This window comes from Cygnus olor, chromosome 32, assembly GCF_009769625.2.
Source record: "Cygnus olor isolate bCygOlo1 chromosome 32, bCygOlo1.pri.v2, whole genome shotgun sequence".
Classification (NCBI taxonomy): domain Eukaryota; kingdom Metazoa; phylum Chordata; class Aves; order Anseriformes; family Anatidae; genus Cygnus; species Cygnus olor.
Genome location: NC_054089.1, coordinates 501,100 through 524,751, shown reverse-complemented (window position 1 = coordinate 524,751; position 23,652 = coordinate 501,100). Strand labels below are relative to the sequence as shown.

At 54.7% G+C, this 23,652-nt stretch overlaps 1 protein-coding gene and 1 long non-coding RNA gene across 4 annotated transcripts in view; one reads left to right on the top strand and one right to left on the bottom strand.

The window, feature by feature from the left end:
- Nucleotides 1-7,487, top strand: part of LOC121062562 — a 37,629-nt gene extending 30,142 nt beyond the window's left edge. For 2 of the 3 annotated variants that reach the window (XM_040542604.1, XM_040542603.1), the window contains exons 2-9: nucleotides 2,397-2,435; nucleotides 2,535-2,828; nucleotides 4,191-4,229; nucleotides 4,417-4,524; nucleotides 4,790-4,814; nucleotides 5,073-5,128; nucleotides 5,939-5,970; nucleotides 6,090-7,487. In XM_040542604.1, coding sequence (XP_040398538.1) covers nucleotides 2,397-2,435; nucleotides 2,535-2,828; nucleotides 4,191-4,229; nucleotides 4,417-4,524; nucleotides 4,790-4,814; nucleotides 5,073-5,128; nucleotides 5,939-5,970; nucleotides 6,090-6,158 — 662 coding nt within the window. In that variant the 3' untranslated portion in view covers nucleotides 6,159-7,487. Of the gene's footprint in view, nucleotides 1-2,260; nucleotides 2,436-2,534; nucleotides 2,829-4,190; nucleotides 4,230-4,416; nucleotides 4,525-4,789; nucleotides 4,815-5,072; nucleotides 5,129-5,938; nucleotides 5,971-6,089 lie in introns of all 3 variants that reach the window. The other variant, XM_040542605.1, reaches the window with a different exon arrangement.
- Nucleotides 5,630-22,016, bottom strand: LOC121062574. Its single transcript, XR_005815618.1, has 3 exons — nucleotides 21,987-22,016; nucleotides 18,336-18,337; nucleotides 5,630-5,790 (listed from the first exon to the last, which is right to left on the bottom strand). It is a non-coding gene; the product is annotated as an uncharacterized LOC121062574 (long non-coding RNA).
- Nucleotides 22,017-23,652: the final 1,636 nt, after the last annotated feature.

The window sequence follows — 23,652 nt, the reverse complement described above, 5'->3', positions numbered from 1 at the left end:
CGCTACCAAACCCTTGCCACGTAAACCCAATGCAGCTGCAGAGTGCAGGCCATAGTTTGCTTTCCCTTGGAGGGGCGTCCGCGTCCAGTAGACCTGGGATGGACAGTGCCAGGGGTGGAAACACAGCCCTGCCATTTACCATGGAGTAATGCAGATGGCTGTGGAACAAGGGGAAGCTCCTGAGCACCTGCAGTGCATTGATGGCACCCTCATGTGGGGCAGCAAAGCAGAGGAAGTCTTTGAGAAAGGGAAGAAAATCAACCAAATTCTCCTGAAGGCTGCTTTTGCCCTTGACCAGGGTAAAGTCAAGGGGCCTGCTCAGGAAATGTGGTTCTTGGGTGTAAAAAGGCAGGATGCCACACCTCAGTGGGTGAGGTCAATGAGGTAACATTGACCCCACCAGCTAACAGGAAAGAAACACAAGTTTTTCTAGGCCTTGTGGGATTCTGGAGAAGGCATATTGCAGGTTGTAGTGAGCTTCTGAGCCCTCCCTATTGAGTAACCTGAAAGAAGAGCACTTTGAGCAACTTTGAGCAACAAAACCCCTTGGAAGAGATGAAGTGGGTGTCCAAAAGGCTGTGGTGGGAGCCCTTGGACCCGTGCGTACAGGCCCAGTTGTGCCAGTGGTGCTTCATACTGCAGGTGGGGAACAAGGCCTGGCTGGGAGCCTCTGGCAGGAAAGACCAGGAGAAAGCTGAGGTCGTCCTCTGGACTTTTAGAACCTGGCTATCGAGGATCAGATGTCCGCGATGCTTCAAGTGAAAACAGAAGAGTGATGGGGAGTGAAGCCCAAAGCATAATCATTGGGTGTAGAGCTAAGACATTTAGCAATCTTTGGGTCTAGCACATCCTACCTCACTCACCAACCTCTGGAAAGATTGAGCCGTACCATACGATGGACTGTTAAAGCCTGTATTGAGACTATTGGGTGCAGGGGCACGGGAGCACTGGGTTGGACATTTTTCAGAAGCCACTTGGCTGCTTAACAGCAGAGCATCTTGCAAGCGGCCTGGTGCTTCCCAAAGAAAGGCCCTACCTCCTGTGGGATGAATGTCCCTGCAGTGCCTGTTAATAGAAGGCAATGAACTGCATTAATCTCCCTTATGCTGAGTCTCTTTTGTCTGTGTTAGTAACTGGTGAGTGATCTCCCTGCCCTTATCTCAGTGCACAAGTCTTCCTTCCATCAGAGTTTCTCCCCTGTTCTTTGAGGAAGGGAACTGAGAGAGCAGCGTGGGGGAGCTCAGGTGCCATCAGGAATAAGCCCCTGCCTTTCCTGGTTGTTGTGTGGTCACATGAGGGCAAAAGTTGGGTGCAGATTGCTCCTACAGTGCTGTACTGGCAGCGGTATGGCCCCAGCTGAGGCTCCTTTAGTGTTCTTCATAAGGGATTCACCGACAGGATGAAGGAGAAACCTGCCCACAGCCTTGGCATCTGCAACAGAGCTGTGAAGTCACTTTGGCCTTGGTGCAGGAGTCCCCTGACCCCATCATTTGTGCAGACATTGCAGAAAAGCAGGGTGACCTGGTCAGAAGTGGGCAAAGCTGGGTGGGGACAAGGGGCAGGAGGTCTTTGCAGGGACAATTCTGACCCTGAGATATAAGTAAAAATAGCGTGTGCTGCGGTGTCTGAGAAGACAGAAATAACAGTGGGGGCTCAAAACAAGCAGCGGATGTAGCAGATTCTTAGGCAAGGCCCCCCACTGATGAGAGCCTCTGGCTGTGGGCCAGGCTCAGACAGCCACAGAAAGCCCACAGCACAGGTCCCAGCTGCACTGCAAGCCTCTGTCCCACCATCCCCAGCTCAGAGCAAAGCAGACACCTGAAGCAGACGGTGCTCCCCAAAAGCAGCACCTCAAAAGATGCTGGGGCAGGCGCCATGGACAAAGCTGTCTCCTTCTGGCCCTGCCATCCTACTGCTGGCGCTCTGTGAGTTGGGGCATTGCTGGGCGTAGGGGCTGAGGGCTGGAGGGCTGCTGTTGGGGGCAGGACAGGCCTGTGTTGGGCACAGGAGATGATGGGGTCAGCTTGTGCGGGGCAGGCGTGCAGCATTGTGGGGCAGAGTAGTTTTGGTGATGGCAGGATGGGGATTGCGTCCTCCAGGTATGATACAGATCTGAGCAAGGGGCTAACTTCTCCAGCACCATAAATTGTCTGGAGTGTTGCTCTGAGACTCTAGGACCTCTGGATTCTTTACGGAGCTTTGGGACTTTCCTGGAACAAGAAATCCACAGAAAATGGGATTGGGATTGACATTGTTTGAGGGGATATTGAAGAGATACAACATGAGAACATGCAGGTGTGATAATGCCTGCTTAGCAGTGAGGATGTGGGCAGTGGCATCAGGATGAGCCTGGACAATGCCCCTCTCAGCAAATCCCTCTCTGCCCCTTGGCACAGCTGCCAGCATGACCTCCAAGGACATCTGCAGCTCCCCAGGTACTCGTGAGTCCTTCCCTCCCAGACCCAGGGCACTTTGAAGCCCAACCACTGCGAGCTCTGCCCTGTGGCAGCCCTTCACTGCTGTGTCTCCTCCAGGGGATCTCCTGGCTCCTGCTCTCCAAATGAACTCAACTTCTGCTCAGCCAGGTACCACAGTTGTGCTCCAGTGTTTTCTCCGTGTGGTATCACCCGTAAGACGAATCATCTTCTGCAAGGATGGGCTGGAGTTGTACAGCCAGAAAGCCCAGCAAGGGCAGCTGAGCTACTCCATGGTCCTGAACATCACGTCAAGAAGTGCAGGAAGATATACATGTGGGTACCAGCTGAGGACTGAGACGAAACACGTGAGGAACTCTGCCCTCAGTGCTGGCCGCATCCTGGATGTCCCCGGTGAGACACGGCCCCAGGCTTGAGGGGTCATCAGCTCATTGTCATGAGTTGGGCAGTTACCTATTTGTGAAGAAGGACACTATATTTATGGCTCTAAAATGGGGGCTGGTGTCGTAGTGTGAGGACAGGGAGGTGTTGGAGTGCTTAGAGATCCAGGGACCTCTCCCTGGAACTGCAAACCAACCAAAAGAATCTTGATATGGCCCCAGGGAGGAGACCACAGTGGTGCTGGATTGAGATGCAGGGGTGGCAAGGTGCCTGCCTGGCAAGGACCCAGCAGTGAGGACATGGCAAGGACCCAGCAGCAGGGACACGGGCAAGAGCGTTTGGGTTCCCCAGGTCTCACTCCCTCTAAGCAAAACCCTCTGCCCCAAGATGCAGGTGCTGGCGTGACCACCCAGGACATCTGCAGCTCCCCAGGCGAGGATGAGTGTTGGGATGGGTGACTGAAGGGAGGTGTGTGCGGGGTGGAGATGGGAAGGGAGAGGGAATTTGTTCTCTGGGTGTGAGCTCCTGGGAAGGAATCACTTCCCTGCGTGGAACACAAAGCATTTTGTGTCCAGTTCTGGGCTCTGCAGTACAAGAGGGACATAGAACTACTGGAGTGAGTCCAGAGGAGGGCTACGAAGATGATCAGAGGACTGGAACTGAGAAAACTGGGCCTGAGTAGCCAGGAAAAGAGGAGGCTGAGGGGAGGCCTCATCAATGTATATACATATCTGAGGGGAGGGTGTCGAGAGGATGGAGCTGGTCTCTTTTTGGTTGTGTCCAGCGACAAAACGAGGGGCAAAAGGCACAAACTGAAGCACAGGAGGTTGTGGCTCAGTATGAGGGGGCGCTTCTTTACTGGGAGGGTGACAGAGCACTGGAACAGGCTGCCCAGAGACTTTGTGGAGTCTCCTTCTCTGGAGATATTCCAAGCCCACCTGGATGCCTTTCTGTGCAATGTGCTCTAGGTGATATTGCTCACCAGAAGGTTGGACTAGATGACCTTCAGAGGTCCCTTCTAACTTTGGCCATTCTGTGATTGTGTGATCCACTAGCCCCCAGAATCACAGAGAGTGGTGGTGGCATAATAATTGAAGAGCCACACCTCTGCCATGTCATCCTTAATCCCTCCTGAGAACATTTGGACACCATTTCCATGGGGGCCGATGTTGGCACAGCAGCCACGGGCAATTTTATGCCTCCCCTGGGGATGGTGCTGGCTGTTGGTGGGGGGATGTGCCCATGGGGCTGTGTGTCCCAAGCCCCACACAGATGTGCTCAGGCCTGTTGCAGTACGCCTGCTACGGTTGGGGCTCATTCTGCGCAGGAGCTGGGCATGCTGCAGACACTAAGTCTGTCCCTTTCTCCTGACAGGCACTGTGGCCAGCTCCCCAGCAAGGCCATCGCCCCCAGGTGAGTGAGTCCCTCCTGCACCCCCAGGGACCTCACCATGGGGCTCAGGGCTGCTAGGCTGCCATCCCCAGGGCACGGGGCCATGCAGGATCTTCATCAGGCAGGAGGTGTGCTGGCTGCATGGGCACATCCTGCTCCCTGCCTCTCCACATCACACCCTGCTGCCCTCATACCCTCTCTCCCACAGCCCCCCATGCCCGGCTCCCGCACGCCCTCCCCACAGGCACGGCGCTGGCAGTGGCGGCCATCGGACTCGTCCTCCTGGCTGCAGGCAGTTGGTTTGCCATCAGGAAAGGTGAGGGAGTGGGGGAAGGTGGGGGGAAAGGCTGAGGCTGTGGGGGTCCTGCTGCAGGGCTGGTGCAGTGGGAAAGGCGGTGGGGGGGACCTGGGGGTGCGCAGCTGCGGCAGACGGTGCGTGGGGGTGCTGGCTGTGGGCAGCCCAGCTGGGGAGGCTGCTGAGGGAGCTGGGGAGCTTCAGCCTTCGTCCCCCAGCCCCGAGATGGGAGCCAGGGCTGGGCAGCAACTTGGCCTGCGCACCTCAGCCACTGTTCTTCTTGCAGGTGCCTGCAGAGGGAGATGCCCAAGGTGAGCACCAAGGGCTCCTGGCTGTGCGGCTGCTGGGAGGGAGTTGGTGGCATGGCGGGGCCTTGAGAGCTCCTTGGCCAGGGGCAGCATTGTATCTCTGCGTGGCTGCATTCCCTGTGCTGGAGGCTGGGAGGACGGGGCACGTTGTTGTTGGACTCCAGCTCAACACTTGATTTAGGAAAACACTACACCAGGGTGTATCTCACGGTGCCCCTTCTCCACAAACACACACCCCAGAACCATTCCATTCCTCTCCAGGCAGCAGCACGCTGACAGCCTGCAGGCAGAAGCCACAGACCACGGTGAAGTTCAGTGTGAGTACTACCTCCTCCCTCTGGGGAAGCCACACACTCCTCTCCCGATGGGCATCCCTGCCCATACACCCCCCGTGCAATCCCACCACTTCATTTCCCACTGGGACATACAAAATCCCTGCCTGTTCATCAAGGCCAGGTTTCTCTCCAGCACTTCACGTCCTGCTTCTTCCTTGTATGAAGAACAAAGCTGCTGCCTGCACAAGGGACATGGCAGCATCCCAGTGCTCCCAGGGACAAAGCCCTTTTTCTTGGGGGGTCCTTCCACAACCACTCTATCCCCAAGCTGCAATTCCCCCACTCCAGCCTCTGCTTTTGTCCTTTCTTCAGTTTCCCTTCAGAGGGATTTCTGTTTCTCAAGCTGCCCAAAGCACAGCGCAGCAATGAAAGATGTGGCTCTGTTTTCTTGAACTGCTGGGGAAAGTATCTTATAGCTCGCTCTGAAACCACAGGTAACCGTCAAGGGAGGATGTTGTGGTTGTGTGACAGGCTATAGATATATCCCCACCCGACGTGTACCTCGCTCGAGTTGCAGCACGACCTTGTTTTCCCACGCCTGCACAGAGCAGCTCGCAAGGTGTGCTGGCTGTGCAAAGAGAGGAGATGCCACAGAATGGTGGAAATACACCAAAACCTCAGCATCTCTGCTCCAGGACTGCTTGCTGCACGTCCCAGATCAGGGTGATGGGAGGGGAAACGGGGCTGGGCATTGAGTGCTGACCTCAGGCAGCTTATGCCCAAAGCCAGCGTGTGATTCAGACCCCCTCCAACAGGCAGCAAGGGCTCATGGTGTGTTTTTTGCCCTTACAGACTCCATCATCGCCCACGTTCGACGAGACAGGGTGAGTCGTGGCACAGCTGTGCACAGCTCCTTTCTGCACTCCTGCAGCCTGGTGCCTGCTCATTGTGCAGGGCTCACAGTCAGCAGCTGAAGTAACAGGGCTTCCTTTTCCCCCTAAAGCCTCCTCCCGTGCAGCAGATGAGCAACACCACGACGTATGCCACGGTGACCCGCACCCAGACTCGATAGTGCTGCCACAGGGCAAGGGCACAGGAGCCTTGCCCACGGCAGCCTTTGCTCTCTTGCAGGGGGCTCCTGCAGCTGTAAGGTGGGGCTGGGGGGTGCACTTTGGGGTTCTTTGGGGTTTGCTGTCACAGGGAAATGCTGTGTGTGTCTACCCGAGAGGATGTAGGACTCATTTCTCTCTTTGCAATACATTAAGACCTCTAATATATATCAGGTATACGAACTCATAGTATGAGTGTATCATTGTTCCTTCATGAAGTGAAAACATCTCCCTGTTCTCAGTGGGAGATGTGTATACCTAAACTGAATGATAAAGACACAGGGGTGCTCTTCTGTCCACCCACACAGATGCGCATTTGGACTGACAGGGACAGATATCTGCTCCCGTGTGTGCCAACTGGTGTGTACACTGCAGATGCGGTTTTGCTCTGATGATGAATAAACATCTCTGGCTTTGTGTTCCTTATGGCACCTCTGTCTCATGCAGCCACATAAGGAATGGGATGGCTGTTCAAGTTAATTTCTGGGGGCTGAACTTTTTGCTTCAACCCAGCAAGGATCAGAGAAGAGCTATATATGTATATAAAGCAAGTGAGCTATTTGGAGATGTAAAATACACTCACATACACTCACTCTTGAACAGTGATAGAAAAGACAGAGAATTTACTAATGAGTTAGTTAAGTACCAACCCCAGGGTGATGACAATAGTACTAACAAGTGCGATACTTTTCCCAGTCATTGATGTCGTAGATACTTAGCCAGGTCATGGTTGGCATCCCGTCAGTGCAGTAGGTAGCAATGTCTTGCAGGCATCCTTGCGGAGGCAATGTTAACCTTGGTTGATGTTGCTGCCTCACCAATGCAGAGCAAATTGCCCTGTTTATAGGTTTTGCCCCTGCATGCTTCTGAACCTGGGGCAGTGCACGACTGGCGGTCCCAGCCTCAGGGGAGCACTCGGCAGTCCCTGAGAGGCTGCTGTGATCACTGACAGCTGCGTGGCAAGGGCGTGCTGGGCTGATGGCAGCATTGTCTCATGCTGGATGGCTTGCGGCCTGGTACCATATCACTGAGCAAGTAATATGTATAATTGCAAGGTCAGAGTTTCGCCTTGTTAGTCTTAAAACAATGCCTGTTTCACATCGGACCAAACCTAACAGCTTTTAGTCCTAACACAGGAAGGAATAAGGGAAAGGAAAGTGGGTGAAAACTCTCCACGACCTTTTTGGAGGCAGAGCTGGAGGGGAGGTGGGTTTCAGGCTCCTTCCCACAAAGAAATTCCCTCAGATCTCAAACCCTCATCAAGGCACTTGCTTCACAGCTTCCTTCAGGACTATGCATGCATGTTTCACAGCACAGGCCTCCAGGATACTACTCCTGGAAGAGAAGACATGGATTTGTGTTGGCGGAGCTACTCCCTCATTCTCATACATCCATGGGCCGCAGCCTCCTCCAGGCCACAGCCACAGCCACCTGCTCCACCAGGGGCTCCGCCACGGGCTGCAATGTGGAGATCTGTTCCATGTGGGACCCATGGGTGCAGGGGGACAGCCTGCTCCACCAGGGGCCTCTCCCTGCACGGGCCGCAGGGGAACTTGTGCTGTGTATCTGGAGCACCTCCTGCCCTCCTGCTGCACTGACCTTGGGGGTTGCAGGGCTGGTTCTCACTCCTCCCTCTGTCAGCTGTTCTTGTGCAGCAGGTTTTTTCCCTTTTCACAGAGGAGCAAACGACATTGCTTTTTGGCTCGTCGTTGGCCTGCAGCAAGTCCCTTTGGAGCAGTCTGAAACTGGCCCTTTTCAAATACGGGGCAGCTTCTGGACTTCTCACCGAAGCCACCTCTGCAGACTCCGCTACCAAACCCTTGCCACGTAAACCCAATGCAGCTGCAGAGTGCAGGCCATAGTTTGCTTTCCCTTGGAGGGGCGTCCGCGTCCAGTAGACCTGGGATGGACAGTGCCAGGGGTGGAAACACAGCCCTGCCATTTACCATGGAGTAATGCAGATGGCTGTGGAACAAGGGGAAGCTCCTGAGCACCTGCAGTGCATTGATGGCACCCTCATGTGGGGCAGCAAAGCAGAGGAAGTCTTTGAGAAAGGGAAGAAAATCAACCAAATTCTCCTGAAGGCTGCTTTTGCCCTTGACCAGGGTAAAGTCAAGGGGCCTGCTCAGGAAATGTGGTTCTTGGGTGTAAAAAGGCAGGATGCCACACCTCAGTGGGTGAGGTCAATGAGGTAACAACTGCGTCCCCACCAGCTAACAGGAAAGAAACACAAGTTTTTCTAGGCCTTGTGGGATTCTGGAGAAGGCATATTGCAGGTTGTAGTGAGCTTCTGAGCCCTCCCTATTGAGTAACCTGAAAGACGAGCACTTTGAGCAACAAAACCCCTTGGAAGAGATGAAGTGGGTGTCCAAAAGGCTGTGGTGGGAGCCCTTGGACCCGTGCGTACAGGCCCAGTTGTGCCAGTGGTGCTTCACACTGCAGGTGGGGAACAAGGCCTGGCTGGGAGCCTCTGGCAGGAAAGACCAGGAGAAAGCTGAGGTCGTCCTCTGGACTTTTAGAACCTGGCTATCGAGGATCAGATGTCCGCGATGCTTCAAGTGAAAACAGAAGAGTGATGGGGAGTGAAGCCCAAAGCATAATCATTGGGTGTAGAGCTAAGACATTTAGCAATCTTTGGGTCTAGCACATCCTACCTCACTCACCAACCTCTGGAAAGATTGAGCCGTACCATACGATGGACTGTTAAAGCCTGTATTGAGACTATTGGGTGCAGGGGCACGGGAGCACTGGGTTGGACATTTTTCAGAAGCCACTTGGCTGCTTAACAGCAGAGCATCTTGCAAGCGGCCTGGTGCTTCCCAAAGAAAGGCCCTACCTCCTGTGGGATGAATGTCCCTGCAGTGCCTGTTAATAGAAGGCAATGAACTGCATTAATCTCCCTTATGCTGAGTCTCTTTTGTCTGTGTTAGTAACTGGTGAGTGATCTCCCTGCCCTTATCTCAGTGCACAAGTCTTCCTTCCATCAGAGTTTCTCCCCTGTTCTTTGAGGAAGGGAACTGAGAGAGTAGTGTGGGGGAGCTCAGGTGCCATCAGGAATAAGCCCCTGCCTTTCCTGGTTGTTGTGTGGTCTCATGAGGGTCAAAGTGTGGGTGCAGATGGCTCCTACAGTGCTGTACTCTGGGTGGCAAGGTGCCTGCCTGGCAAGGACACAGCAGTGAGGACATGGCAAGGACCCAGCAGCAGGGACACGGGCATGAGCGTTTGGGTTCCCCAGGTCTCACTCCCTCTAAGCAAAACCCTCTGTGCCCCAAGATGCAGGTGCTGGCGTGACCACCCAGGACATCTGCAGCTCCCCAGGCGAGGATGAGTGTCGGGATGGGTGACTGAAGGGAGGTGTGTGCGGGGTGGAGATGGGAAGGGAGAGGGAATTTGTTCTCTGGGTGTGAGCTCCTGTGAAGAAATCACTTCCCTGTGTGGAACACAAAGCATTTTGTGTCCAGTTCTGGGCTCTGCAGTACAAGAGGGACATAGAACTACTGGAGTGAGTCCAGAGGAGGGCTACGAAGATGATCAGAGGACTGGAACTGAGAAAACTGGGCCTGAGTAGCCAGGAAAAGAGGAGGCTGAGGGGAGGCCTCATCAATGTATATAAATATCTGAGGGGAGGGTGTCGAGAGGATGGAGCTGGTCTCTTTTTGGTTGTGTCCAGCGACACAACGAGAGGCAAAAGGCACAAACTGAAGCACAGGAGGTTCTGGCTCAGTATGAGGGGATGCCCCGCAGCAGGACCCCCACGGCCTCAGCCTTTCCCCCACCTTCCTCCACTCCCTCACCTTTCCTGATGGCAAACCAACTGCCTGCAGCCAGGAGGACGAGGCCGACGGCCGCTACCGCCAGCGCCATGCCTGTGGGGAGGGCGTGCAGGAGCCGGGCATGGGGAGCTGGGGGAGAGAGGGTGTGAGGGTAGCGGGGTGTGATGTGGAGAGGCAGGGAGCAGGATGTGTCCATGCAGCCAGCACACCTGCAAACTCGTCCCTACCTGGGGAGTTGTGGATGTCCTGGGTGGTCTCAGCAGCACTTGTACCTCGGGCAAAGTGTTTTTTCTTATTAGGCCAAGACATTGCACAACACCTCGCCCTTACCTATGTCCACGCTGTTGGTCCTTGCTGCGCAGGGACATTCCCATCTCTATGTCTCCAACCTGTGCCATTGAGTTTTCCCCTCTGGGACCATCCCGTACAGCTACTCACACGTAAGTAATAGCCCAGCTCATGACAATCATCTGAATTCCCCTGGTATAGGCTCATCAATGTACAGGGCACACTTTGGAGCATCCCTGGCTCAACCCAGGGTCCATCAAAATCCCCACTCCTGGGTGGGATCGACCCCAGAGCCTTGCCCTGCCTGCTGCAGAACACAGCTCCAGACTCAGCAATGTCCCGGTCCCTTCTGTCCCTACCGCCCTGGGGCCGTGTCTCACCTGGCACAGACAGAGTCCAGGGAGCACTGAGAGCAGAACTCCTCACCCAGTTTTTCTTGTCCCTCTTCTGATACCCACATGTGTATGTCCCGGCACTTCTCGAGGTGATGGTCATGGCAAGAGAATAGTTGATGCTCCCTTGCTGGGCTTTCAGGCTGAATTCTTGCAGAATAACACACGTAGCAGGAAACTGGCCATCAATGGTACATTGAACAAAAACAATTTCCCCCTGCTGGGCACTGGAAGCGTAGAGGAACAGGACTGGAGCCTGGTCGTTACCTGGAGAGAAGGCACAGGGATTCCCCAGGCAAGCTTTAGTGATTGCTGGGTGGCAAAACGAACTGCATGCCAAAGGTGGAAGAGCCTGTTCTCCTGGGGTTTAGAGGGGGAAATTTGAGGGAATAATCCCCTTCTCTCTTCCCATCTCCTTCCCCAGGACATGTTCATTTTCGGGACCCACCTCCATGCTCCTGCAATCCTGGGGAGCTGCAGATGTCCTGGGTGGTCACGCCAGCACCTGCAGCATGGGGCAGAGAGCGCTTTGCTTAGAGGGGCAGTGGCCTGACTCACCCCCATTTCCCTGCCCACATCCTCACTACTCGGTCCTGTCTGAGCAGGCACCATCCCACCCACATATGTCCAAATGGGATCAACTTCATCTCCACACTTTACATCATCCCAAGCCTAATCTGGATGTGCCTTGTGTTCAAAGTGGAGTCCCAAGGCTCCCTAGAGTATCCAGTATCCTGACTGTGTCACTCTAAGACACCAGACAAACTTCTAGTGCTGGAGAAATATGCCCCTTGCTCAGATCTGTGTCAGAGCTGAAGGATGCAATCCCTGTCCTGACTTTCTGAAAGCAACTCTGCCCCGCAGTGCTGCACGCCTGCTCTGCACATGCTGTCCCCATCCTCTCCTGTGCCCAACACGGGCCTGTCCTGCCTCCAGTAGCAGCCCTCCAGCCCTCAGACCCCATGCCCAGCAATGCCCCAACTCACAGAGCGCCAGCAACAGGACAGCAGGGCCAGAAGGAGACAGTCTTGCCCATGGCGCCTGCCCCAGCATCTTTTGGGGCGCTGCTTTTGGGGAGCACCGTCTGCTTCAGGTGTCTGCTTTGCTCTGAGCTGGGGACGGTGGGACAGAGGCTTGCAGTGCAGCTGGGACCTGTGCTGTGGGCTTTCTGTGGCCACCTGAGCCTGGCATACCCTAAGTCTCTCTTGTCAGTGAGGTCCTTGCCTCAGCCCCTGCTACATCTGCTGCTTTTGTAGGGAGGATGCTGTTTTTATCTGTATCTCAACAGCAGAATTGTCCCTGCAAAGCCCTGTTTTTACCTGTATCTCAGTGGCAGCATCCTCCCTGCAAAGCCCTCCTGCTCTGTGTAGTAGAGGTCGGTCCCTTCAGAGTCGGTGCAGCCGCAGCACCTGACCACCAGTTACAGGGGGACTTCGGGCCCTTGCTTCACCACGGATGGCCCAGGAGAGCAGCGTGAGCAGGCAGCACCCACCAGATCTCATGAGAGAGGCTGACGGGGTGTGGGATTTGCCAGGGCACTGGCGACTGCGCCCATGCCCTCTGCCTAGAGGAAGCCTGCAGAAGGCTCCAGGACGCGTCTCTGCCCACCACGAGCAGAGAGGGTCCATCAGGACATGCACACCAGTGTGCAGCTGGTGTAGCAGGGTGTGGGAGCTCTGCACCAGCTCTTGGCAGTTTGCGAGATCACACACCTACCATGGTGTCCACTCGGCAGAGAGCTCACTCCAGAAAGAATGTGTGACGCAGATGCAGGGCCTGCCCAGAGACGTGGCTGTTCAGGCCTTTGGCTGCAGGGAGTGCCAGAGCCTGCTGCTGCCGGGGGAGGGCAGTGGGGACACCTCCTGTTCTCAGGGGGAAGGTCTGCTCGCCATGGTGGCTGAGCTCAAGGAGGAGGGGGAGAGACTAAGGAGCATCAGGACATGTCAGCAGGAGATTGCCTTTCTCTGGGGCCTCAGGGGTATGGGACTCCTCAGGACAGTCTCCGCTATTATTGACAGTGTCAAAGAAGGCATTCAGTAACTCCACCTTCTCTTTATCTTCCATCACCAGGGCACCCGCCTCATTCATTAGTGGGCCTGCATTGCCTCTAGTGTTACTTTTATCTGCAATGTATTTGAAAAACCCTTTTCTGTTATCCCTGACCCCTCTTACAAGGTTTAATTCTAAGGAGGACTTAGGTTTCCTGGATCCCTCCCTACATCCTCTGACAACAGTCTCCCAAGTGGCCAGGCCCTCCTTCCATGATCTATAGACTCTCCTCTTCCCCGTGAGTTTGCCCAGCAGTTCCCTCTTTAACCATGCAGGTCTCTTGGCTCTCTTTCCTGACTTTCCACCTGTTGGGACGCTCTGATCTTCAGCTTGAAAGCAGTCCTTGAACACTAACTGTCTGTCTTGGTCCCCTTTTCCTTCAAGAACCTTGTCCCATGGGATTTCCCTAGCAATTGCTTGAAAAGGCCAAAGTTGGCCCTACTGATTTCTAATGGATTTCTAACTCCTCCTGCTTACTCCCCATGCTACGTGCATGCTCTGGACCTGTAGCATGAGTCACAAGAGCCCTTCTCTCCAGCACACCAGGGAGTTACTTCACAAGGCAATCTCCTACTGACATGCCCTGGTGCTCCTTAACCTGCTCCTCAGCCTGCTCGCACTGCTCTCCTGGTCCACACTTGGCCAAGCAAGGGCCCGAAGTCCCCTTGTAACTGGAGATTGGACACTGTGGCTGCGCCGGCTCCAAAGGGGCCGACCTCGACTACATAGGGCAGGAGGGCTTTGCAGGAAGGATGCTGCCCCTCAGATACAGGTAAAAACAGCACATGCTGTGGTGTCTGAGAGGACAGAAATAACAGAGGGGGCTCAACAAAAGCAGTGGATGTAGCAGGGGCTGAGGCAGGCCCCTCACTGATGAGAGCCTCTGACTGTGGGCCAGGCTCAGGTGGCCATAGAAAGCCCACAGCACAGGTCCCAGCTGCACTGCAAGCCTCTGTCCCACCGTCCCCAGCTCAGAGCAAAGCAGACACCTGAAGCAGACGGTGCTCCCCAAAAGCAGCGCCCCAAAAGATGCTGGAGCAGGCGCAATGTGCAAGGCTGTGCCACAGGTGCGGCTTTGGGTTCTGCCAATGGCTGGTTTTATAAGACACTAGTCCTGAAAGTACTATGTGGGAAAGGTTTATCTCACAGGGGCAAAAGGGTTCTGGGACAGCAATTAGCAGGGCTCATTTGGAGAGCTTTAAACTAGATCTGAAGGGGGATGGGGTTGTAGCCAGGCTTGCACCGGTGGAGTAGTGCCCTCGCAGTGATGAAGACCGGGAGGCCTCCCACCCCCATGGGGTGAAATCAGCATGCTCAGCTCGCTCTCTGAAGTGCCTGGACACCAATGCACGTAGCATGGGGAATAAACAGGAGGAGTTAGAAATCCGTGTTTGGTCAGGAGACTGTGATCTGGTGGCAATTACAGAGACATGGTGGGACAGTTCGCATGGCTGGAATGTGGTCATGGATGGCTATGTCCTGCTCAGGAAGACAGGCCAGCATGGTGAGGTGGCGGAGTTGCTCTTCACGTGAGAGAGCAACTCCATTGTATTGAGTACTGTCCAGGGGTGGATGAGGAGCGAGTTGAGAGTCTGTGGGTGAGAATTAAGGGGCAGGCTGGCATGGGGGATGCTGTTGTGGGTGTCTGTTACAGGCCACCAGATCAGGATGAGGAAGCTGACGAGGCCTTCTACAGGCAGCTGAGAGCAGCCTCATGATCACATGCCCTGGTTATTGTGGGGGATTTCAACTACCCTGGAATTTTCTGGAAGGCCTACTCAGCCAGCCATCCACAGTCCAGGAGGTTCCTCCAGTGCACTGATGATAACTTCCTGATGCAAATGATGGACGTGCCAACTAGGAGAGGAGCACTGCTGGATCTTGTCCTCACTAACAAGGAGGGGCTGGCTGAAATGGTGAAGGTTGAAGGCAGCCTTGGTTGCAGCGACCATGAGATGGTGCAGTTCAGGATCTCATGTGACAGGAACAGAATACCAACAGAATCGCAACCCTGGACTTCAGCGGGGACAACTTTGGTCTTTTCAAGCAATTGCTAGGGGAAATCCGATGGGAGAAGGTACTTGAAGGTAAAGAGACTCATCCTGGTTGTTTAGCCCATCCTGGACTGCTCCTTCCCAGCTCAAGATCAGAGCATCCCAACGGGTAGAAAGTCAGGAAAGAGAGCCAGGAGACCTGCATGGTTAAAGAGGGAACTGCTGGGCAAACTCAAGTGGAAGAGGAGAGTTTACAGATCATGGAAGGAGGGTCTGGCCACTTGGGAGGAATATAAGACTGTTGTCAGAGGATGTAGGGAGGCAACTGCAGTAGGGAGGGAGCTGGCATTGTTTAGCCTGGAGAAGAAGCAGCTCAGGGGTGACCTTATCGCTCTTACAGGTACCTTAAAGTAGGCTGTGGTGAGGTGGTGCTTGGTCTATTCTCCCATGTGCCCAGGGATAGGATGAGGGGGAATGGGCTAAAGCTGTGCTGGGGAGGTTTAGGTTGGATATTAGGAAAAACTTCTTTACCGAACAGGTTGTTAGGCATTGGAATGAGCTGCCCAGGGAAGTGGTTGAGTCACCATCCCTGGAGGTCTTTAAAAGATGTTTAGATGTAGAGCGTAGTGATACGGTTAGTGGAGGACTTGTTAGTGTCAGAGGTTGGACTGGGTGATCTTGGAGGTCTCTTCCAACCTGGATCACAGAATCACAGAATAACAGAATTGTAGGGGTTGGAAGGGACCTCAAGCAGTCATTGGGACCAACCTCCCTGCCAAAGTAGGTTCCCTTGAGCAGGTTGCCCAGGTAGGCATCCAGATGGGTCTTGAATATCTCCAGAGAAGGAGACTACATAGCTGCCCTGGGTAGCCTGTTCCAGGGCTCCGTCAACCTCACCGTGAAGAATTTCTTTTGCATGTTGGTGCGTAGCATCCTGTGATCCATTTTGTGGCCTTTGCCCCTTGCCCTGTCCCCACAAACCACTGAAAAGAGGTTGCCCATATCCCTCCGTCTCCCACACCTAAGGTATTTGTAAACATTAGAGTCATAGAATCATAGAATCATAGAATATCCCGAGTTGGAAGGGACCCATAAGGATCATCGAGTCCAACTCCTGGCACCACACAGGTCTACCCAAAATTTTAGACCATGTGACTGAGTGCACAGTCCAAATGCTTCTTAAACTCCAACATGCTTGGTGCAGTGACTACTTCCCTGGGGAGCCTGTTCCAGTGCGCGACAACCCTCTCAGCAAAGAACCTCTTCCTGATGTCTAGCCTAAACCTCCCCTGCCTCAGCTTGACACCATTCCCGCGGGTCCTATCACCGGTGACTAAAGAGAATAGATCATCGCCTTCCTCTCCACTCCCTCTCGTGAGGAAACTGTAGACTGTGATGAGGTCTCCCCTCAGCCTCCTCTTTTCCAGGCTGAACAGGCCAAGCGACCTCAGCCTCTCCTCATACGGAAGACGCTCCAGGCCCCATGTCATCTTTGTGGCTATTGTGGTTTAACCCGGCTGGCAGCTCAGCACCACACAGCCATTCGCTCACCCTCCCCCCTCCTTCTCTGGGATGGGGAAGAGAAACAGGAAAGTGAGGCCTGTGGGTTGACATAAAGACAGGTTATTAAGACAGGAAAATAATAATAATAATAATAATAACAACAATAATAGTAGTACTAATAATAATGATGTGTGTGAAACAAGTGATGCACAATGCAATTGCTCACCGCCCGCTGACCAATGCCCAGCCTATCCCTGAGCAGCCGGGCCCCCCATTCCACCTAGCCACCCCTATATATTGTTTAGCATGATGTCAGATGGTGTGGAATATCACTTTGGCCAGTTTGGGTCAGCTGTTCTGGGTCTGTCCCCTCCCAGCTCCTGCAGCACCCTCAGCCTGCCCGCTGGCAGGACAGCAAGAAGCTGGAAAGTCCTTGGCTTAGTGTAAGCACTGCTCTACAACAATTAAAACATCAGCATGTTATCAGCACTCTTCTCATCCTAATCCAAAACATAGCACCCTACCAGCTACTAGGAGGAAAATTAACTCTATCCTAGCTGAAACAAGGACAGTGGCCCTCTGCTGGACTCTTTCCAGGAGATCCCTGTCTTTTTTGTACCGGGGAACCCAGAACTGGACACAGTACTCCAGGTGAGGCCGGAGCAGGGCAGAGTAGATGGGGAGGATCACCTCCCTTAACCTGCTGTCCATGCTCCTTTTACTGCACGCCAGGATCCCATTGGCCTTCTTGGCCACCAGGGCACACTGCTGGCTCATGGCTAACCTGTTGTCCACCAGGACCCCCAGGTCCTTCTCTGCAGAGCTCCTCTCCAGCAGGTCATCCCCCTGCTGGTACCGATACATGCGGTTGTTCCTTCCCAGGTGCAGGACTCTACACTTGCTCTTATTAAACATCGTTTTGTTTCTTCCTGCCCAGCTCTCCAGCTCATCCACGTCTCACTGAATGGCAGCACAGCCTTCTTGCATGTCAGCCACCCCCCCCCCCCCAGCTTGGTCTCATCGGCGTACTTGCTGAGGGTGGACACTATTCCTTCACCAAGGTAGTCACTGGAGATGTTGAACAAGACCGGACCCAGCCCTGATGCCTGGGAAACACCGCTAGTCACAGTCTCCAGCTGGACTCTGCGCTGCTGATCACCACCCTCTGAGCTCGGCCAGTCAGCCAGTTCTCAACCCACCTTACTGTCCACTCATCTATCCCACACTTTCTCAGCTTTGCTGGGAGGATGTCATGGGAGACAGTATCAAAAGCCTTGCTAAATTCAAGGTAGATGACATCCACTGATCTCCCTCCATCTACCCAGCTGGTGATGCCAGAGTGACGTGGTCAGAAGAAGGCAAAACAGTGAGCAGTGTGGAGACAAAGAGCAGGAGGGTTTTGCAGGGAGAATGCTGTCCCTGAGATACAAGTAAAAACCACGTGTTCTGCGGTGTGTGAGAGGACAGAAATAACAACGGAGGCTCTCAAAATACAGCGGATACAGCAGGGGCTGAGGCAGGGTCCCGCTCATGAGAGCCTCTGGCTGTGGGCAAGACTCAGGTGGCCACAGAAAGCCCACAGCACAGGTCCCAGCTGCACTGCAAGCCTCTGTCCCACCGTCCCCAGCTCAGAGCAAAGCAGACACCTGAAGCAGAACGTGCTCCCCAAAAGCAGCGCCCCAAAAGATGCTGGGGCAGGCGCCATGGGCAAGGCTGTCTCCTTCTGGCCCTGCCGTCCTGCTGCTGGCACTCTGTGAGTTGGGGCATTTCTGGGCGTGGGGTCTGAGGGCTGGAGGGCTGCTGCTGAGGGCAGGATAGGCCCATGGTGGGCACAGGGAATGATGGGGACAGCATGTCTGTTTTCTCTAGAGTCTTAGTGTAAGACTTCAGGAATTCTGGATGCCTGAAGGAGCTATGGGATTAACGTGGAACAGGAAGCGTATATAGAGCAAATTGGAATGTTGCCCTGTGTGCAGATGAAGTTCATCCTGGATGGAGATAGGCAGGCAGGAAGGTGCCTGCTCAACTAGGACCCAGCACTTGGGATGTGAGTAGGGAAACATGGGTGAGCCGGGTCACTGCCATTCTAAACAAAACCCTCTGTGCCCCGTGCTGCAGGTGCTGTCTTGACCAACCAGGACATCTGCAGCTCCCCAGGTGAGGAGGAGTATGGGGATGGGTGGCAGAGGGGAGGTGTGTGTGGGTGTGGTGATTGATATGGGAAGGCAGAGGGGGTTTGTTCTCTGTGTGTTAAGCCCTGGACAAGAGACTTTTCACCATTTGGGATCAGGTCACTTTGCATCTCCACTGTCACTAAAGCTGCACAGGGAATCTCTGCACTGTCTCCCCAGGTGACCTCCCAGCTCCAGCCCTCTTCCTGAACACCTCCAGCGCTCAAGAGGGAGAATTGGTTTCACTTCGCTGCACCATTGATGGTCATTCAGCCCCTACACGAATTGTATTCTGCAAGGACAGGATGGAGGCACACAGCCTGAAAGGGCAACTAGGAAAGCTGAGCTACACCATCATTCTAGACATCACCCAGGGGAGTGAGGGGGTGTACACGTGTGGGTACCAGCTCAAAGATGACAGCAACCGAGTAAGAAGCTCTGCCCTCAGTGCTGGCCGCATCCTGGATGTCCCCGGTGAGACACGGCCCTGGGCTGAAGGGATCAGAAGGGACGAAGGCACTTGCCACCACATGGCTGTGCTGAGGCTGGAGCTGTGTGCTGCAGCAGGCAGGGCATGGCTCTGGGGTGGTTCCCCCACGGGAGTGTTCCCTCTCCTCAGAGGCAGCCCCTAGAGAGAGAGCTGCTCTCAAGGGTCCCCCTGTTCCTGCAGCACCACCTCTGCTGAGACATGGGGCTGTGCAGGGCCCATGCACAGAGAGCAAGGGCTGGGGATGTGGATGGATGCTGGGCTAAGCCAGGGATGCTCCAAGGTCTGCCCCGTACATCGATGAGCTTATGGCAGGCCAAGTGGGATGATTGTCATGAGCTGGGCAGTAACCTGTGTGTGAAGAAGGAGACTACATTTATGGCTCTAAAATGGGGGCTGGAGTCATGTTGTGAGAACAGACTGATGTTAGAGTGCTAAGTGATCCAGGGACCTCTACCTGAAACAGCAAACCAGCAGAAAGGGGTTTGGGACAGCCACAGGGAGGAAACCACAGAGGGGCTGGTCGAGACACAGGGGTTGTAAGGTGCCTTACCAGCAAGGACCCAGCAGCAGGGGCACCTGCTGCACACGGGCAGTGGTGTGGGAGTGTGCCATGTCTCACTCCCTCTAAGCAAAATCCTCTGTGCCCCATGGTGCAGGTGCTGGTGTGACCATCCAGGACATCGGCAGCTCCCCAGGTCACGGTGAGCATGGGGATGGGTGGCAAAAGGAAGGTGTGTGTGCGGTGTAGATGGGAAGGGAGAAGGGGTTTGTCCTCTGGCTGCTAACACCTGGGAAGGAATCTCTTCCCTTTGTGCAACACAAAGCATTTTGCAGCCCTGCTGCTACTCCCATTTCAGTGAGGGTAATCCCTGCCCCAACTCTACAGGAGACCTCCCAGCTCATGCCCCCATGCTGAACACCTTCAGTGCCCAGGAGGGACAAGTGGTTTTTGTTCAGGGAGACGTTAACGGGCATTGTCCCGTTACCCAAACAGTCCACTGCAAAGATGGGGTGGAGATGTCCAGCCAGACGGGGTATTCCCTTTGTGTGAGAAAGGAGCCTATGTTTCTGGCTGCAAGCAGGGTCTGGGGGCATAGTGTGTTAGTGCAGGAAGATGTTGGAGTCCTTAGCGATGCAGGGACCTCTGTCAGGAACAGGAAAACAATGCTGTACAGCAGCCTCATAATCATCTGCCCCCAGCATTACTAAAAGAAGAGAGAGGTGTTGCCGGACCAACTCCAGAGCCACACCTCTGCCATTCCATTGTAAATCCCTTACGAAAGCATTTACACACTAGATCCTTGGGGGCCCGTGTTGGCACAGCAGCCTTAGGCACTTGCATGCCTCTCCTGGGGATGGAGCTGGCTGTCATTACACTGCAGACATTCTTCCTGTCCCTTTCTCCTGCCAGACAATGCATCCACGTCCCCGGAAAGGCCAATATCCCCAGGTGAGTGATTCCCTCCTGCACAACCAGAGCCCCCATCATGGGGCTCAGAGCTGCCAGGCTGCTGTCCCTAGGGCATGAGGCCGTGCAGGAGCTTCATCAGGCAAGAGGTATGCCAGCTGCACAGGCACGTCCTGCTCCCTGCCTCTCCACATCACACCCCACTGCCCTCACACCCTCGGTTCCCCAGCTCCCTACGCCCTTTTCATGCACGCCCTCCCCACAGGCACGGCGCTGGCAGTGGCGGCCCTAGGCCTCCTGGCTGCAGGCAGCTGGTTTGCCATCAGGAAAGGTGACGGAGTGGGGGAAGGTGGGGGGAAAGGCTGAGGCCGTGGGGGTCCTGCTGCAGGGCTGGTGCAGTGGGAAAAGCGGTGGGGGGGGGGTCCTGGGGGTGCGCAGCTGCGGCAGACGGTGCGTGGGGGCGATGGCTGTGGGCAGCCCAGCTGGGGAGGCTGCTGAGGGAGCTGGGGAGCTTCAGCCCTCATCCCCCAGCCCCAAGATGGGAGCCAGGGCTGGGCAGCAACTTGGCCTGTGCACCTCAGCCGCTGTTCTTCTTGCAGGTGCCTGCAGAGGGAGATGCCCAAGGTGAGCACCAAGGGCTCCTGGCTGGGGGGTTTGCAGGAGGGAGTCATGGGCATGGCAGGGCTCTGGGGTGCTCCTTGGCCAGGGGCATTCATTGTGCTGAAGGCAGAAAGGACGGGGCTTATTGTGGGTTGCACTCATATTCAGTGCCAGATGTAGGAAAGCAACACCAAAATGCATAAGCCTCATGTACCCTCCTCAGCACATGCACACCCCAGAACCATTCACATTCCTCTGCAGGCAGCAGCACGTTGACAGCCCACAGATGGAAACCACTGACTCCGGAGAAGTCCAGTGTGAGTACTACCTCCTCCCTCAGGGGAAGCCACACGCCCCTCTGCCAATGGGCATCCCATGCAACTCCCCATGCAATCCCCCTAGTTAATTTCCCACTGGGACATACAAAATCCCTGCCTGTTCATCAAGGCCAGGTTTCTCTCCAGCACCTCATGTTTTGCTTCTTCCTTGCATGCAGAGTGCAGCTGCTGCCTGCACAAGGGACATGGCAGCATCCCAGTGCTCCCAGGGACAAAGCCCTTTTTCTTGGGGGGTCCTTCCACAACCACTCTATCCCCAAGCTGCAATTCCCCCACTCCAGCCTCTGCTTTTATCCTTTCTTCAGTTTCCCTTCAGAGGCATTTCTGCTTCAAGAGCTGCACAAAGCACAGCACAGCAATGAAAGATGTGGCTCTGTTTTCTTGAACTGCTGGGGAAAATATCTTATAGCTCGCTCTGAAACCACAGGTAGCCGTCAAGGGAGGATGTTGTGGTTGGGCGACAGGCTATAGATATATCCCCACCCAACGTGCACCTCGCTCGAGTTGCAGCACGACCTTGTTTTCCCACACCTGCACAGAGCAGCTCGCAAGGTGTGCTGGCTGTGCAAAGAGAGGAGATGCCACAGAATGGTGGAAATACACCAAAACTCAGCATCTCTTCTCCACCGCTGCTTGCTGTGCATCCCATAGCAGGATGAAGGGAGGGGAAATGTGGTCGGGCATTGAGTGCTGACCTCAGGCAGCTGCTGCCCAAAGCTCATGGGGATTCACCCCGCTCCAACAGCAAGCAAGGGCTCATGGTGTGTATTTTTTCCCCCACAGACTCCACCATTGCCCACGTTCGACGGGACAGGGTGAGAAGTTGCACAGCTGTGCACAGCTCCTTTCTGCACTTCTGCAGCCTGGTGCACACTCGTTGTGCAGGGCTCACAGTCAGCAGCTGAAGTATCAGGGCTTTCTTTTCCCCCTAAAGCCTCCTCCCGTGCAGCAGATGAGCAACACCACGACATATGCCACAGTGACCCGCACCCAGACCCGATAGTGCTGCCACAGGGCAAGGGCACAGGGCTTCGTTGGGGTTTGCTGTCAGAGGGAAATTTTGTGGTTGTCTACCCAAGAGGATGTACGACTCACACCTCTGTCTACAATACATTAATAACTCTAAAATATATGAGCTATACCAAATATTGTGAGCGTATTGATTTTTCTTCAGCGAGAGAAAACATCTCCCTTTGCTCAGTGGAAGACGTATACACCTAACTTGCCTTGTAAAGTCACGGGGGTGCTCGTCTATGCACCCACGCAGACACACATTTGGACCTACAGGGACAGATAGCACTGCAGAGATGTGCTCATATGTCTGTCCCAACCGGTGTGTGCCCTGCAGATGTGGTTTTGCTTTGATGACAAATAAACATCTCAGACTTTGTGTTCTTGATGGCACCTAAGTCTCATGAAGCCACACATGGAATGGGACAGAGCAGAAAGACAGCCACTGAGACACAAAGGCGTGGCGGTGTTGATCTGAACGGATGTGAAGCGCCTTGCAGACAGACCTTGCTGAGAAGAACTACACCAGCTCCTTTCAGTCTGGGGTGGCTTTATTGACAGCTGGCAGCTTGGCCGAGCTTTCCCCACTGTTCTCTGCCTCTCTCAGAGAATCAGCTGGATCACACTTCTCACATCTTCAGCTTTTGGTATCCAGTGGGTGTTGAGAGCAGATGGATTGAGAGAGCTGCAAAACACAAGCCAGAACAAGGAGTAGCCTTGCTCTCCCACTGCCCACCATGGGGAAATGCTGGGAGCATGGAAGGAGGGGGATTCAGCCAGAGCACAGCCATGGGAAGCTCCCAGGTTCCTGCCATTGGATGCACTTTTGGCTTGCATTTGCTCTCCAACAGCCTGCCCTCTTGCAGCCATCATGTGCACGCTCAGCCTGCAAGGCTGCGCTTGGGCTGAACTCACCTTCACTCTGCCCATCTCATCCACGTTGGCATCTGGAGGGAGAACCTGAGTTAGTGTCCAGCCACACGCAGCAGGTAGGGCTTCCCCACCCCTCACCACAGTTGCCCCCTGGGCCACGGCTTGCCATGGCAAAGGCATCACCACTTCACACAGTGCGTAGAGGAGAAGGGTGAAGAAGGGACTGGCACTTACAGAAATGGCTGGGGTCAGCAGAAGAGTCCTCAGCACTGCCAGAACCATGGAGAGGCATAGAGAGAGTAGAGGGAAAAGGTGCTGAAGGTCCTCAGCAGCACTTCCACAACCCCCCTAGTTCTGGGCTGTGTGTGTGCTGAGAAGAAGAGCACCCCAGGGCCCCCCCTTGGCCCCTGACTCCCTCCTGCAAACCCCACAGCCAGGAGCCCTTGGTGCTCACCTTGGGTATCTCCCTCTGCAGGCACCTGCAAGAAGAACAGTGGCTGAGGTGCACAGGCCAAGTTGCTGCCCAGCCCTGGCTCCCATCTCGGGGCTGGGGGATGAGGGCTGAAG